Below are 18,001 nucleotides of genomic sequence, written 5' to 3' on the forward strand. Positions count from 1 at the left end.
TGGCTAAGGATAAGCGTAAATACCGCAAAATTGTTATTCACGCTGGCGGTAATGACACCCGGTCACGCCGATCAGACGACGTGGGCTACATTGATAACTGGAGAACTTTCTGGGGAAAACCTGGTCTGATCCGGAGAGACGGCATCCATCCTACTTTGGATGGTGCAGCTCTTCTTTCTAGAAATCTGGCCGGATTTATTAGTTCTCCTAAACGCTGACAACCCAGGGTCCAGACCAGGAAGCAGAGCCGTAGTTTAACACACCTCTCTGCAGCTTCTGTACTGTTACCCACCCATTATCCTATTGAGACGGTGTCTTTCCCACGGCCAAAACTTAACAGATCAAAAACTGATCTAAAAGGAACAAATCATAAAAACCTAATAAAAATTAATATGGTTCACCTTGAACCTAAAAATAAAATAATAAAATGTGGTCTATTAAATATAAGGTCTCTCCCTCCAAAGACTTTGTTAGTTAATGAATTAATTTCTGATAATCAGATTGATTTGTTTTGTCTCACAGAAACCTGGCTACAAGAGGACTACGTTAGTATAAATGAGTCAACCCCCTCCAGTTATTCAAATTTCCACATTCCCAGATCTGTGGGAAGAGGAGGAGGAGTGGCAACTATCTTTCAGTCTGATTTATTAATTAGTCCCAGGCCAACTAATAATTACAGTTCTTTTGAACATTTAACCCTCAGTTTCCCTCATCCAAACTGCAAAGCAATAAAACCTCTTCTGTTTGTTGTTTTGTATCGTCCACCAGGCCCTTACACTCAGTTTTTGGATGAGTTGTCAGATTTCTTATCTGATCTGGTGTTAAATACTGATAAGGTTATTATAGTGGGTGATTTTAACATCCATGTTGACACTGAATGTGATAACCTTAGTGTAGCCTTTAAAACTATCCTAGATTCAATTGGTTTTGCTCAAAATGTGCATGAACCGACGCACTCTCGGCTCCATACTTTAGACCTTGTGCTGACATATGGCATTGATTGTGAAGAATTAACAGTATTTCCTCACAACCCTGTCCTGTCTGATCATTTTTTAATAACATTTGAGTTTAATCTAACTGAATTCTCCACCCCCAAAAGAGGGTTCCATTATAGTAGATTTTTATCGGATAATGCTGTATCAAAACTTAAAGAGTCTGTCCCCTTCTTAATATCCTCAGTATTGCAGAAATGCCCTGTAGATGGCAGCATTGCTGTTTCTTCCCATTCACAAATCGATACCTTTGCTAACAATGTGACTTCCTCATTGCGTTCTGCATTAGACAATGTAGCTCCCTTGAAAAAGAAGGTGATTATTCACAGGAAGCTGGCTCCTTGGTTTAATTCAGAGCTGCGTTCCTTGAAGCGCAATGTTAGGAAATTGGAGAGAAAATGGCGCTCTACACACCAAGAGGAATCCTACTTAATCTGGAGGGACAGACTATTGTTGTATAACAAGACCCTCTGCAGAGTTAGAGCAGCATATTTTTCATCATTAATTGAAGAGAATAAAAATAATCCTAGATTTCTCTTTAGTACAGTTGCCAAACTTACCCAGAGCCACAGCTCTGTTGATCCATCCATTCCCTTAGCTCTCAGTAGTAATGATTTTATGGGATTCTTCATAAATAAAATTGATGCCATTAAAAATAAAATAATTGGCATCCTCCCAAACATGATTACCTCGCCCTCAGTAAGTGAGGCAGCATTGGAGGAATCTTTAGAATCTGCGCAGTGTTTGAACTGTTTAGAAGCAGTAGAGCTTTCTGAGCTATCTAAAATTTTAGCTTCATCTAAACCTTCTACCTGTATGTTAGACCCAATCCCAACCAAGTTGTTTAAGGACATATTCCCTTTGATCAGTGGCACTATTTTAGACATGATTAATCTATCCTTAGTAAATGGATATGTACCACAGGTTTTGAAAGTAGCTGTTATTAAACCTTTACTTAAGAAACCTTCTCTTGATCAAGATGAGTTAGTAAATTACAGACCTATATCTAATCTTCTTTTCTTATCTAAAATTCTTGAGAAAGTAGTTGCTAATCAACTTTGTGAACATTTACAAAGTAATGACCTACTTGAGGAGTTTCAGTCAGGCTTCAGAGCTCATCATAGCACTGAAACAGCTCTGGTGAAGGTCACTAATGATATTCTCATGGCCTCAGATAATGGACTTGTGTCTATACTTGTCCTGTTAGATCTCAGTGCTGCGTTTGATACAGTTGATCACAATATTCTCCTACAAAGACTTGAACATACTGTAGGGATTAAGGGGAAAGCATTAGGCTGGTTTAAATCTTATCTGTCAGACAGATTCCAATTTGTTCATGTTAATAATAAATCTTCCTCAAACTCTAGGGTCACTTGTGGAGTACCACAGGGTTCAGTCCTTGGACCAATTCTCTTTACTATATATATGCTTCCGATAGGCAAAATTATCAGACAGCATGGGATTAATTTCCACTGTTATGCTGATGATACTCAGCTATATTTATCCATAAATCCTGATGAATCCAATCAATTACTTCGACTGCAGTCATGTCTTGATGACATCAAAAGCTGGATGACTTTAAATTTCCTGCATCTAAATTCTGACAAGACCGAAGTTTTAATCTTTGGGCCAGAGTCCTCAAAAAATAAACTTCTTAACCAATCACTTAATCTGGGTGGCATTAAACTGGCCTCTGGTAATAAAGTAAAAAATCTTGGTGTTATTTTTGACCAAGACATGTCATTTAAATCCCATATTAAACAGGTTTCCAGAGTTTCCTTTTTTCACCTCCGGAATATCGCCAAAATTAGAAACATTCTGTCCAGGAGTGATGCTGAAAAACTGGTCCATGCATTTGTTACTTCAAGGCTGGACTATTGTAATTCTTTACTATCAGGAATTCCACAAAATGCAGTTCAAAGCCTTCAGCTGATCCAAAATGCTGCAGCAAGAGTTCTGATGAAAATCAACAAGAGGGATCATATTTCTCCAATTTTAGCTTCCCTTCATTGGCTTCCTGTTAAATCAAGAATAGAATTTAAAATTCTTCTTCTAACGTATAAAGCCCTTCATAATCAAACTCCATCATATATCAGAGCTCTGATTACCCCGTATGTTCCTAACAGAGCACTTCACTCTCAGACCGCAGGTCTGCTGGTGGTTCCTAGAGTCTCTAAAAGTAGAATGGGAGGCAGATCCTTTAGCTATCAGGCTCCTCTCCTGTGGAACCAACTCCCAGTTTTGGTCCGTGAGGCAGACACCCTGTCTACTTTTAAGACTAGGCTTAAAACTTTTCTTTTTGACAAAAATTATAACTAGTGACTCATGTTACTCTCAGCCACCTTTATAGTTTTACTGCTATAGGCTTAGGTTACTGGAGTATATCAGGATCTAATTTTCTCACTATATTGAGTTCTACTGTTCTTCAATTATGCATTATGTGTTGTCATTTCTGCTTTAACTTTCTGTTCTCTCTCTTTTCTCTTCATAGTAGGTACACCTGGTCTGGCGTTCTGTTAACTGTGACATCATCCAGAGAAGACGGCTCACCCACTACTACCATCTAATGTAGAACAGATTACTAGATCAATGTGTGCTTCTGTGCTTTTTTGTTTCTCTTGTTGTGTCTCTGTTCTGTCTTCTGTAACCCCAGTCGGTCGAGGCAGATGACCGTTCATACTGAGCCCGGTTCTGCCGGAGGTTTTTTTTCCCGTTAATGGGTGGTTTTTCTTCCCACTGTCGCTTCATGCTTGCTCAGTATGAGGGATTGCAGCAAAGCCATGTACAATGCAGATGACTCTTCCTGTGGCTCTACGGTTCCCCAGGAGTGAATGCTGCTTGTCGGGACTTTGATGCAATCAACTGGTTTCCTTATATAGGACATTTTTGACCAATCTGTATAATCTGACCCAATCTGTATAATATGATTGAACTTGACTTTGTAAAGTGCCTTGAGATGACATGTTTCATGATTTGGCGCTATATAAATAAAATTGAATTGAATTGAATTGAATGTAACATCAATAATATCAGCTATTGTTATATTTAATGTGCAATTTTTGGAATTAAAAAGCATAAATTAAATGAATTGCTGTGTAGAAACAAGTTTTTCTTATTTTATACATGCTGGTTAAATGTTCCTTGAGGATTACAATAACAGGGGAGACAGTAAGCTGACCGGTGTTTTGGGTTTTTTGGGTAAAGGGTCCTGCTGAGCCATGCAGCTACCCAAAAGCCCAGTCTCGTTCCAACTCATGCATTGCACGAAACATAACAACAAGCTGCATGTTCATACAAAATAAGCTCACCAGTAGTGTATTTTTAGAAGCACAGAACTGTTCTTTTACTTCCTCGGTTGTACTGAGCTGTGCTGCACTGATCATTATTCTCCCTTTAATGGGCAAGAAGTGAGAAAGGAGTGCTTGCTTTAGTGTAAAGTGCAATGCTGCTGGGTGTGAAGCTGAAACACTCATTTCCCCTTACAATGCTTGATAAAAGTCGTAGTTGGTTTTGTTAATTTCTTAAAATAATAGTGTCAGGATGCAGCTTGTAGGCTGCATGCTGAGCCTCCCTTCCTCTCTCTCTTCCCTGCGCAGCCTGATTGGTTCCACCTGTCAGGCTGCAATTATCACTGATCTGTTTCCACGTGTGTTCACCTCTATATATACTCACCTCATTCTGTTCTCGTTGCCGGTCCGTAGTGTTCAATTCCTGCTCCGTTTCAGTCACTATCCTGTATCAGCTCAGTTTTTTGTTCAGTCAGCCAGAAGACTTTACTTCAGCTTTATTTTTTGTTCAGTCACTGCCAGAGACTCTGCTTCAGCTCTGTTTCAGGTCACCCTCGGCCAGAAACCTCATTCCAGCCCAGCCTCAGCCTGAAGCACTGTTCCAGCTAAGTCACAGCCAGAGACTCCATTCCAACTCAGCCCGCAGTTTGGTTTTGCTGTTTCCGGAGTTCCGCTGTGGTCTCTGTCTTCAGCTCCTGTCTTCGTCCTGGTCTCAAGTTCTCAGCTCCTGTCTTCGTCCTGGTCTCAAGTGTACCGTTCTGGTCTTAAGTCATCGGCTCCAGTGTTCCCTCCTGGTCTGACTCTCCGCACTACTCCTGCCGGCCAGCTTCTGCACCCTATATCTCCGTTTGATGAAAGACTCTGGGTTCCATCATCATCCATCATCCACACTGTTCAATAAACTCACTTTTAAGAACTAGCTCTGTGTGTGCGTGCTGTGTCCGGGTTCATGACAAATAGCAGGCTATATAAAGTAGTATTAGTTGTAGGCTGTTAAAAACAAAACACCTCTTCCCCCCTATGAATGCAGGACCCTTAGTATTTGCCAGTACTGCCTATAGTCTGTCGCTGCATCAAGGTGGTGATTCAGCACAGCTCAATCTATTGTGTATGTGACCATATTTTATTTAGCTTCTTAACATAAATGGTTTGTGCCCAAGAATTAAGACATTTTAATGCATTAAATGACAAAGCTTTGGGGGTTTCAGGTCATGAAGTATTCTAATTCTCCTTTGACTAGCTCTTCATCACGTAGGTTTTAATTCACCCACGTCTTATATGAATATTGTCTGATTTTATTTACATTACTTTCCTCCTTTATTACATTTTGTCTTCTTTATCATAATTTGGTAAACTTTTTTGGGAACGTTTGAAGATCACTGGATGTGGAACCATCTGTAGCTTCTCATATGTGTTTAAAGAGTTTCGTGTTTTGTAATTTCTTTTAAATGAAGCTAAATCCAAAATAGTACAGTGATTATCAATTTCATGAAATTGGGAAAATTCCTTTTTTTTTTAAATCCTCTTATGTATTACCTTTCGTTCTGTATCAACAGCGCAAAACAGATATGATTTACTTTGCCAGAACATGTTTGCCTGGTCTGATTTGAGGAAACAAAACCAACTATTTACTCACATGCGTTTAAATCAAGATCAAGATATCCAACAGTGCTGCCATAAACACAAAACAGCCACTTCTCTTGTTGATTCTGTGCGGTCAGGTTTGCAAATGGGTCTTCAGTAGGTTTTTGGGTCGGGTTCTGGCCAGGTTCCTCACTGGGTTGGATTTTCAACTTTCTGCCAGAGTCTTCGGTCTTTTGTGACCTATCTGTGGTGTGTAAAATGCAGGTTTACTCAAACAAACGTTTATTGTCAATCAGATGCTTTAATCAACCATCTCTCATAGATCTGCAAAATATAGTTAATGATTATAGTTACCATTCAATTCTATTCAATTTTATTTGTACAGCGCCAATTCATGAAACATGTCATCTCGAGGCAATTTACAAAATCAAAATCAAATATGTTATACAGATTGGTCAAAAATGTCCTATATAAGGGAACCAGTTGATTGCATCAAAGTCCCGACAAGCAGCATTCACTCCTGGAGAAGTGTAGAACTACAGGGACAGTCGTCTGCATTGTTGATGGCTTTGCAGCAATCCCTCATACTGAGCATGCATGAAGCGACAGTGGAGAGGAAAACTCCCCTTTAACAGGGAGGAGAACCTCCAGCAGAACCAGAACCAGGCTCAGTGTGAACGCTCATCTGCCTCCACCCACTGGGGCTTAGAGAAGACAGAGCAGAGACACAGAAAGCACAGAAGCTCACATTGACCCAGGAGTACTTTCTATGTTAGAGAAGACAGAGCAGAGACACAGAAAGCACAGAAGCTCACATTGACCCAGGAGTACTTTCTATGTTAGAGAAGACAGAGCAGAGACACAGAAAGCACAGAAGCTCACATTGACCCAGGAGTACTTTCTATGTTAGAGAAGACAGAGCAGAGACACAGAAAGCTCAGAAGCTCACATTGACCCAGGAGTACTTTCTATGTTAGATGGTAATAGAGGATGATCTGCCTCCCCTGATTATGTCACAGCTAACAGAACGGCAGACCAGGTGTACCTTCTATGAAGAGAAAAATGACAGAGAACAAAAAGTTAAAAGCTGAAATAACAACAAACAAAGCAGATTGGAGAGCAGTAGGAGAACTCAGCAGAGTGAGAGAAATAGACCCTGATGTCCTCCAGCAGCCTAAGCCTATAGCAGCATAACTATAGAGGTAGCTCATCATATCTATGCTGATGATATTCAGCTCTATTGTTCTTTTGAGCCAATTGAATATTTTAAGTGCTTCACACTCAAGCTACATTGAACCAACTATGCTCACAAACACATTCATACAATGAAAGGCAGTAGGTAACTTGAGGTTGAGTGGCTTGCCCAAGGGCACACCAGCAAGTGGGGGGAAGAAAGCTGTAATCAAAACCTTTTCTGATTTGCCCACTGATATAGTCCCTGGTGGTTCAAAAGCTTTCAAATGTTGAGGAAGGTGATAAACCTGAGTGAAGTTGCCCCCCCCACCTTCTTCAAATCAGACAAAATTGGTGTCAAACGTTTGTGCAGCAAAAATTGTCGTTTGTGCTCCTATCATTCTAAAGATATAAAGAAAAATGTTCTCTAGGGGTCATCAGAGGTCAATCACTCCCGTGACCCTGCTCACATTTGCAAAAATAAATAAATTTGGTGTGTTATGGGAGTTTTGAACAGATAACTGACCTCCCTGAGTTACTGAAGAAGGAGACGGTGGAGTGATATAGTTCCAGCACTTTTATTGAGAAACAGAGCAGAGATCACATAGATGGAAAGTAATCGCACCCCACGGTTCCGCTGCAGTCTGCGTCTGCCCTGTCTCTGCCTGTCTCACTTTTCGGCTTCCACTAATACTGCACCGTGGCCTTCCCATGAGACAAAACAAAAACAGTCTATCGTAACAATCAGTATCCCTCAGCAGCTGCAGCATTTGGCCTTGCAAACAGCAAACAGTGTATCTTATACACAGACATCAGGTCTCCAGGCCTCCTGTGTCCGAGAGGTGTGAGGCCATAGTGACTTCAGAATAATAATTCTTATAACAGGTGTCAATCAACTGTGCTACGTTTGTGCTGGTTTGTGCAGCAAACATTTTCGTTTGTGTCGCTATCATTTTTTTCCAGGTTAACATTAAATTATTCATATTCATGGGTTAGCAACTTAGAATGTATAGGAAATTCACAGTTTCAAGATGAACTGATGTTCACTGACCTTTGAGGACCTCTACAAACTATTATTAATATCATTAAAATTATAGCAGTACAAAAATGTTATATATTTTAAAATATGCATCTTAAAATATATATATTTTATGTCAGAATTCTGCAGGCAGTGCTGTGCAGCTCTCTGCCAGCGCTTCCAGCTCTCTCCTCTCTCTCTCTATGACAGGTGATTGCAGTTGTCGGGTGGGCGTGGTGCGCACCTGCGGCTCGTTGTGGCTGCTTCGGCTGGAGCTTAAATGGAGCATTCAGGCAGCTGGAAGACGCCAGAGTGTTACGCCGTCGTGGTATGCCTAGGCCACAGATCTGTCTCCCGAGCTTCGGACCTGTGAGTTTTTGGAAACCCTGTTTTTGGACTAATCCTGTCTCCTGTCTTCTCCAGTTTGTCGTGTTTGGATTTACTCACCTGTGTTGGCTCTGTGTTCTGGGGACCAGTCATCCGAATGCCCACCACTCAGATTTTACTCTGGCATACCCCCTTGGTGGTACCAAGCCGGGCGTGAGAATCCCCTTCCTGAAATCACCTGGTTCGTCAGTCACATTTCAGTTCTTCCAGCTGCTCCTCCTGCCTGTTGCCGCATTGGTGCGGTTTGGGCTCCCACCTGCGTTCCATCCACCAGCTTACCTGTCACTCAGTCACCTGATTGAAGAGAGCCCTGCTGAGTTCCACTTGCCCCACTTCCCCCGGCCCGGTTTGCGTGCTCTGTGGTAACCTCCCCCTTCTTTCACACTACTCCCGTGCACTGGAGTTATCTAACCGCTCTCCTCTCGTCCTAGATCGTGCGAGTCCTGGCGACACGTCTCTCACAGGCGCAGCCCCATCGTGACTTGTCCCTTCGTTCTCCTCTGTTCGTCTGAGTGTCTCAATAAACATCTTTAAACTGCTCTCTGCCTTCCGATTGTGTCCTGGATGTGGGCCTAACACCTTAAAACCAAGATATTTTAAATATCTATATTTAAAATATATTTATTTTACAAATGAAAATGTGTACAAATGAACATTTTTGCTATACAAAAATATAAAATTTTGAAATGTATATTTTATATTTAAAATATATATTTTAAAATTTTATATTTTTGTATAGCAAAAATTTTCAGTTGTACTGGTTGATAAAGGTCTTTCAACATGGATAACACCAAAAATAACATTTCATGCGCCAGAAGGGCAACTTTGAACGCTTGGTGACAAAAAAAAATAAAGGTCAAATGTAGTGTTCTTTAACAAAACAAATTAGGCTTTTATTGTAAAATGTTGTTGAAAATTCTGTGCTACGAATTGTAAAGCCAGATAATCAAGATAAATAAAAGTAATTTGTAAACAATTGTGGTTATGAGTTGGTCATAACGGAATAAGTGAAGCTTCTCTGTTTTAAGTTTTCAGTCATATGTTCAAAGCAAAACCAGCACGCTTGACATCAAAAAGTTTAAACTGTAATTGATATCTTCAAAGCCAAAGCAGCACAAACAGAGTCGAGTTAACTGACAGCAGTGGCGGTTCTAGACCAAATTTACCAGGGGGGCCAAGGTGGGGCCAGTGTTTTTTCACAGGGGCACAGAACAAAAAAATAAAAAAAAAAAACAATAAAATGGCAATATTTAAATGTGTAATAATATTAAGTAAACCACTGGTGGCTCTGGAACTGCAGGTTTCGGACCCCTGATCTAGCAGTTGAAAACTTTGCCCCCAGCTCAATACGGCTAAAGCTAAACATGGAACATCTTAAGTTTTAAATTCTTTTTAGTGTAAAACTGCATAGGTAAAAAATAATATTGGTCAAAGGGACCAGTCAGTTATGGTTTCTTTACCATTGGAAATAATTATGAGAAGTGTATTTATTATCATGTCTTCAGTACAGGGGCCATAACAGGGGCCAGGACCATTTCTACAGGGGCATGGGCCCCTGTTGGCCCCTGTCTAGAACCGCCCCTGACTGACAGCCATTTCATCTGATTTAAAGAAAGGGAGGGGGGGGGGTTGACCTTTGATGACCTCTAGAAACACTTCTTTATATCTTTAAAATGATAGCGGCACAAACGTTTGACACCAATTTTGTCTGATTTGAAGAAGGTGGGGGGGGGGGGGCAACTTCACTCAGGTGGAAGATGGCTGTGCTGAAGCTCAATGTGTTGACGGAACGCTGCTGTTTCCTTGGACTAGTTTTACTCAAAGGTTGGAATTACATTTTCTTTGGATTAGACAGAAAAGTCCAGCGAACTCACAGAAGGTCAGACGCAGTGAAATGTTGAGAGCAACTTGAAGGATGCAGAGAAGCCCGAAGCTCAGGAGAATCAGCCTGAAGGCATTTCTTCCTGCAGCAGAAATTAAATAACATGAAAATAACAGGAAACAATTACCTCAAAAGCATATAGCAGAAAACAGATACAACCAACACTAAATACTGCATATTGACATTTTTATTTATTAAATATCATGTTTAGAATGAAAAGGATTAGTTTTAGTGACGATAAAAAGGTTTTGGATTTAATTTGAATTAGCTTCTGACTTTGTTTAATGAACTGATAGATCTGGTATTTCAGCAGAACAGGAAGTCGATCATCCGATGTGAAATTTATGTTTGCATGTAGTTAAGTGATGCTGCAGATATGAGCTGCATGTCCTGAAGCTTTTATCTTGACAAGCAAACGAAAGATGTTGGTTATATTGTTAAAGTTTCCAGTTAAACTCTGTGCTGATAGGTAATCTGTGGGGGTTTGTTCTCACCTGGAATCTTCTTTATAGCCTCATTCTTTGCTGAAGATGCAGATTCTTCATGTTCCACTGAGATCTGATGTTCCCCTTCAAATCTCACCATGTTTGATGCTCAGAACTGTTGGGTCAGAGATGCAGCTGTAAAAGATGGTGCTTCAGAACAGAGACACAGAAAGTTGTGCTCCTGCAAATTCTTTCAGGAGGAATTTCCATTTTGCTTTCCAACAGCCAGACTCTCTTCATGTTTCAACACTTTCTTTAGACTTTTGCTGCTTTTTTAATACCTGTTTCTGACAGTTTTCCAAGAGTTGTTTTTTTGTTCGTTGAGCAGCTTAATTCTGACATGCAGGTAGAAAAGCCTCCTAAGTTTAAGAGATGAACCAGAAACAAAACAGAACTCATCGTTAAATGTGAACTTTGGCACCATGAGACTCATTCTATTTCTTTAGATGATTCAGGGGAAAGGTAAAGAAAAAGTGGTTTAAAAACAACAAACCTAACAATATGTAAAAACCGTTTAAAATCAGAGAATTAAAAAAATAAGAAAAACGTTTATCTGAATTATGAAACAGGAAACAGGATGAGTTATGCTCTATGTTTCCTGTTCCATGGTATCTAGAAAATTAAATTAAATATTTCATTTGTTGTACCGGTCCATTGTGGTGAAGAGAGAGCTGAGCCAAAAGGCGAAGCTCTCGATTTACCGGTCGATCTACGTTCCTACCCTCATCTATGGTCACGAGCTTTGGGTCGTGACCGAAACAACGAGATCCCGGATACAAGCGGCTGAAATGAGTTTTCTCCGTAGTGTGTCTGGGCTCTCCCTTAGAGATAGGGTGAGGAGCTCAGTCATCCGGGGAGGACTCAGAGTAGAGCCGCTGCTCCTCCACGTCCAGAGGAGCCAGTTGAGGTGGCTCGGGCATCTGGTCAGGATGCCTCCTGGACGCCTCCCTGGTGAGGTGTTCCGGGCACGTCCCACCGGGAGGAGGCCCAGGGGAAGACCCAGGACACGCTGGAGGGACTATGTCTCTCTGCTGGGAACGCCTTGGGATTCCTCCTGAGGAGCTGGCCCAAGTGGCTGGAGAGAGGGACGTCTGGGCCTCCCTACTGAAGCTGCTACCCCCGCGACCCGACCCCGGATAAGAGGAAGACGATGGATAGATGGATGGATGGATGGATGGATGGATGGATGGATGGATGGATATAGACAATACTATAAGACAGCCATGTTAACAGTTTATTGGCAAAAATAGTTGAGTTGATTTGGCCTTAGGATAGCAGAGACGCAGTCCTAAGACCACCAAAACGGATCCCCTCAACACCTTGGCTGCGCCTGGAAATTCTGTCCATAAAAGTTATGAACAGAATTGGTGACAAAGGGCAACCTTGGCGGAGTCCAACTCTCACTGGAAACGAGTCCGACTTACTGCCGGCAATGCGGACCAGACTCTGACACCGGTCGTACAGAGACCTGACAGCCCTTATTAAAGGGCTCAGTCCTCTGTACTCCCGGAGTACCCCCCACAGGATCCCTCGGGGGACACGGTCGAATGCCTTCTCCAGATCCACAAAGCACATGTTGTCCTACATATTGTCTATATATCCTGGTCATTATTTTGAAACAATAGTGCATATTTGTTGAAATCTTACTTTTGTGTCTAAAATCATCATTGTACCTGCATTGAATTTCTAATTAACATTTCTTTCTGTGGCTGTGACATAATTCTGATATAGTGACTTTGGTAGCTCTGCCGTTGTGGGGTATAGGGTAGTTCACGCGTGATGTCAGCGCTACATCCGGGTCACGGTGGTTGGCAAAAAACAGTACTGTTCTCGTCTACTACATGACAAAACGGGTGATTTAGAGCGTACTTTTAGTTTTTTTTTTTTTGGAATCTAAACAATGCCTACGACTTGTTGTGCTCCCGGTTGCACACAGAGGCATTCCAAATCGTCGGATGTACGTTTCTGTCGTTTACCGAAGGAGGAAGGACTAAGAAAGAAATGGATATTTTCAATGAAAAGGATGCGGGCAGACACTCCCAATGGACTGTGGGAACCAGAATTTGCAGTCTACACTTCATCTCCGGTAAATACAACTTAATTCTGCTCTAGTCATTGTTCCACTTAAATAGCGGCGGAGGGGAGGTGATCGTTACACGATCGCTGTCTGGAGCAGCAGCCTGCTGCTGCTCCAGACAGCCGGAGAAGCGGGCCGGAGAAGCGGGCCGGAGAAGTCCAGACAGCGGCTCCATTACGCCCCGGTTCACGGGCGCTAGTACTTCTGTGTTTACGCTGCAATGTCGCCGACACACCCACCCATTTTAACAAGACAAAAACACCAAAATAATCTGTAGTGAACAATGTTTTTTTTAACCTACCAGGCGGGTCTTCCTCTCTGCTGAGACGCGGTCTGTGTCAGACGCCGCTTTGTGCTGTTGCACAAACGTGTGAACAACATTCATCCATCCATTTCCCGACCGCTTAATCCCTCATGGCGTCGCGGGCGTTGCTGGAGCCTTTTTCCTGATATAAAATAATTGTAGCCGTCCAGTGGTTTCAGGGGCTTTCATGCTCTCTCGTCTGTACTGGCCTGCCGTGTTTATAAGGCAGCTGTATATGTCACGGTACGGAGCACTTGGCCAGCATTTCACAGACTCTCTCTGTCTCTTCAGGCTTTTGCTGTGTCGATCTGGCAATCTGATACCATCAATCATCAACTTACTCTTAAAACGATCTTGTGATACGTTATCTAAAGAAGAAAAATACTTTGGCCCGTTGGGCTCCACAAGCCTCCCTCAACCTCTGGGTACGAGGGGGATGAAAAATCCTCCACCTCAAAAGACCAAACCGTGGTGTAAATACCAGCATAACCCTGCTCACTCTTCATGATTCAATATGGCCAATCGAGCTTGCAGCTTCTTCCCTCCATCCTAAACACAGCCCGCTCCCGTTCCCGCGTATCCCCGCCCACTTTGATGGAGTTTTTCAAATTTGTCTGGGGGCAGAAATATGCTTTACATGGGGTTGAGTTACACTTTAAATTATTCTCTGACACTTCAAGTCTTCATCTGAATATTGTAAATGTGAGATAATGAAAATTCATGATGGTCCAGAAACTCTATTTAATATTCCAGTCAAGATGCAAATTCAATATTTACATATAGGATCACCAACTTAGAACTTTCCAAAAATAAAAACTTTCAAAATATTGTGGAAGAAACAAAACTATATTAAATAATTGGCTACAAATAGATATGACTATTTTTAGAAGGACTTTGCTGACTAAAATGGAATCGATAACCAGGCTTGTTTTATGATTAGGTCACCATAAACCAGGGGGGTCCAAACTTTTCAGTACATGGGCCAAAGTTGTAAAAAGCACTAAAAAAATGAATGGCTGAAAAATGAATATAAAAAAATAACCAATAGTTATGTTGTAATTTTTTTCACATGCTCTACAAAATGGGATAATTTCAAACAAAAACAATAGTCAGATTGTGTAGGAAATTAACTTGTAAATCATTAAAGGAGGGTCAACCAGTTTGGAAATGATTTTGTCTCGATCCAAAAAAAGCTAATTCCTTTTGATCTAAGCAAGATAAGAACTGGATGTCGGTCAGTATATATTTTTTTAAATACTTTCTTTATTTAGACAATTTTGATAAATAAATTTCAAGCAGATTTTAATGCACCAAAGGCTTCATTTAAGTAAAAGCCCAGACTGCTCCTCAGGGGCCACACAGTGGCAGCCCACTGCTCCATGAGGGACGAGTTACATGCAGATACATGCAGAGTTACATTTCATTACAATGTCTGTAAAAAAGCATACATTAAACACATTTTTTTATTATTATTTAAATTAGATTTTGGGTTAAATCCTAATTTGAGAAATAGTCCTCAGTACCGAGGAGAACCTCAGTTAACAAGAAATAACTCTGGTAATAATGTCAGAACAACGTTCTTCAGAAGGAACTGAACCAGAACACACAAAGCTGATTTTTAAAATAAAAAACTGACAACAACATAAGGTTCTGCTCTTACCTACGGGTGGAGATGTCAATTCTATCCACCGGTCCGGACTCAGGCTCAGAGAGTTTAAAAAAGCTGAGAGGAGAAGACGACAGAACTGCAGCTCAGAGGAAGTTCAGAAAGTGGTGAGGTTCTTCCTCCTTTTTCTGCAGGGTTTAAAGCCATCAGATAGCATCATTTAACACTCTTCAAAATTATGAAGTCCATCATAGAGGGAGGCTGGGCCTTTCACCACCAGAAAATGCCATCCCCTCTAAGAGACGGTAAAAACTGATGACACCATTAGGGAAATCCCACTGTTGTGCTATTACGCATGTTTTAAGTTATTCAATGTTTAATAAATAACTCTCGGTCTGTTAGGTATTGTCCAGAGTCAGCTTTTGACCGGCAGAGGCTCAACATTGAATATAGAGGCAGGACCATGAATAACTTTTGAGGTGGCTTTATTTAAGGACTTGCACCAAACACACCACACACACTGAACAACAACAACGTCTGCCTTTTATAGCAGTGCACCCTGAGTGTCTTGCTAGAATGACCCAATGAAGGGGATGATCAGAAAATAATAAACAACCATACTTACACAAAAATAACACGCAAAAACAGTAAATGAAACCTAACAAATATTTAAATAAATGCAAATATTTCAACTACACAAATCTAAAGTCAATCAAAATAATACTTCAAAATAAACATAATTCCTTAAAGCTCTACCCTCCTTACAAATAGTTTGTTCCAAGAGCTTTCAGCAGCACCTGCAGCTTGTTTCTCCCTTTTGCTGCCACACCCTGCTGAGGAGCCAAACCAGGAAGAGGTAGGTGCTTACAACTAAACAAGTGTTCTGTCAAAGCAAGAAAACAAACATCTGGAAATTTAAGGAAACATCAATTGACATTCATATATTGACACTTCCTTCACACAGAATGGATGGCCAGTCCCCCTGCATCTCAAGAAGGTACACTTAAATGTCTGAACAAAAATAATACGATGCAGCTGTTTGGACTGTAACTCAATCAATAATCAAGTTTCCTGATGTAATGGAAGCTATCTCTATTACATTCGGTGAATATCAGCTGGACAATATCAGCTGGAAGAACAGCTGATATTAGGGCAATAGTTGAAAATGTGATTCGAGCACTGATGTTTAACAGCAAACTGCACACATATGGAATAAAGGAGTGACAACTTCTCTTCAAGTTCAAGAATGTATTAACAGAAATAAAATTAACAGCCAGAGAACATCACTATGTAATGCTGTTTATCTGAATTAACACTATATTTCAATCAACAAATCCTCTAGGCTAGTGAAACTTAACTACAACTACTAAGCAACATGAAGATAAAAAGAAGAATGCGGAATGACATCAAATTAGCTTGACTACTTTAGAACAACATTTGGTATGTTCATCCCACTCACAATGCAAATCCTGAGTTAAACAAAACATTATTCGAGAAAATAACATTTAAAGAATGATTCGCTGAGTAAAAATCAACAATATTTAGGACAAGTTTATTAACGCAATTATTCCTCCGGGAAGCTAGGGGCACTGTAGCAATCGGTCGCTTGATAGGTTAATCCTAGTTATACAAAACACTATTAAATTGACATTAGTCTTTCCTCATCACTATTAAAAGATTTTAAGGTTTGAGTTTATTCAGATATTAAAGTGTTTTTCAGATAACTAATCTTTCTCTTCCATGTTACAGAGCAAGGCTTTGTGAAGAGAAAAAGTCTCATGATAAAAACATTTTTTGCAGCACTATCTGCACCTGTGATGAATTGCACCTAGCCATTTGTGGTTACTCCTTTCCCTGAGAAGTGAATGCTCAATTGTTCTGCATAACTGAACTGCTAGTTTATGATGTTGAAGGTCACATTGCAGTTTGCTTCCCTAGGAAAATGAAAAAAGTTAGGGGTGACAGAGATGTGTTTTAGAATGGATGGGGGTTCGTAACTGAGCATGTTCCTGTGTCGTTCTCCTTGCAAGAAAAGATCTGTTGTCTTTCTTTTCTGTGTTGTTTAATGAATGTTTTAGTGTTTAAACCTGACATTTAATGTTATCTGGGAAGCTAATAGCACTATGCTAGCTGACATTTAGCGCTAATCTAAAAATACTTATAAGCTCTATTTGGTTGTAATGAGCGAACCGGAAAACACAAACATTAATATCCCATCGGTGTATAAAACCCTTATGGAAATAAAGTTTGTTAGAACAGTAAAAACACATTCAAACCAGATAAGCAAAGTTTGGGTTCCAGAATGCTAGTGGAAGCTAGCCTATAAGCTCCAGGATATTTACTTCGGTCAAAGCTTAAAACAAAACAGTAAAAAACATTTTAAATAAACCATTTAACTTTCCCTGCCTAAATCTGATAAACCACCCCCTTTGTGTCTCACCTGTGCAGAACTCAAAGTGTTCTCCCAATGCTGCTAAGCATCTGGCAAAAGAGAGCGTTTGTCCGTGGCCTGGGCGTTTTATACAGTGTCCTCCTGCTGTGAGAACAGTCCCCTGAGGGCCTGTAAAAGACATTTTAGCAGCTTTAAACTTTAGTCTAATTTTACCCCCATGGCTTGATTGCACAACATCCCCCCTCAAATCTGATAATGGAAATCCAATTCTTAATTTTTGTATTTACCAAAGGTTCATCAGCCATGATCTGGAACAGTAAAGAGTCACTGGGCTCCTGTGGATTAGAAGATAGTTCATTCAAAGTTCAGTTCCATCAGAAGCTTGTCTCTGGGAGGGATTGAGGCAGACCCGGTGGCATTGGGGGACCGTGCCCGACCGCTGAGCCAGCCGTGCCCGCCCTGGACAGGAGGCTGTTTTTTTATTTATTTATTTTACCTAGGAGTGGCCATCGGTCTAATAGTACTATCTTTGATTTGTCAGTCATACAATTCAATCAATCAAATTAACATCTGAAGGCAACATGCTAGCCAATTACAGCTGGAGAGGGGTGGGTCGCTGGGTCACACAAATGGCTGAAAGAGAGACGCCGCGGCTCGGCTGTGGTCACCGTCGGTGTCAGTAGAGCGGGATGGATATTCAATTCAATTCAATTTTATTTATATAGCGCCAAATCATGAAACATGTCATCTCAAGGCACTTTACAAAATCAAGTTCAATCATATTATACAGATTGGGTCAGATTATACAGATTGG

The 18,001-nt window shown here is 40.8% G+C and overlaps 1 protein-coding gene across 1 annotated transcript in view; it reads right to left on the reverse strand.

The window, feature by feature from the left end:
- Window positions 1–17,718, reverse strand: part of LOC118563246 (C-type lectin domain family 4 member M-like) — a 39,482-nt gene extending 21,764 nt beyond the window's left edge. Inside the window, exons 1-4 of the mRNA XM_036137656.1 lie at window positions 17,236–17,718; window positions 14,850–14,983; window positions 10,818–10,923; window positions 10,316–10,405 (exon numbers count right to left, since the gene is read on the reverse strand). Of these exons, the coding sequence (XP_035993549.1) occupies window positions 10,316–10,405; window positions 10,818–10,908 (181 nt within the window). The 5' untranslated portion in view covers window positions 10,909–10,923; window positions 14,850–14,983; window positions 17,236–17,718. The remainder of the gene's footprint in view (window positions 1–10,315; window positions 10,406–10,817; window positions 10,924–14,849; window positions 14,984–17,235) is intronic.
- Window positions 17,719–18,001: the final 283 nt, after the last annotated feature.

The sequence above is a fragment of the Fundulus heteroclitus genome, chromosome 5 (genome assembly GCF_011125445.2).
Source record: "Fundulus heteroclitus isolate FHET01 chromosome 5, MU-UCD_Fhet_4.1, whole genome shotgun sequence".
Lineage (NCBI taxonomy): Eukaryota > Metazoa > Chordata > Actinopteri > Cyprinodontiformes > Fundulidae > Fundulus > Fundulus heteroclitus.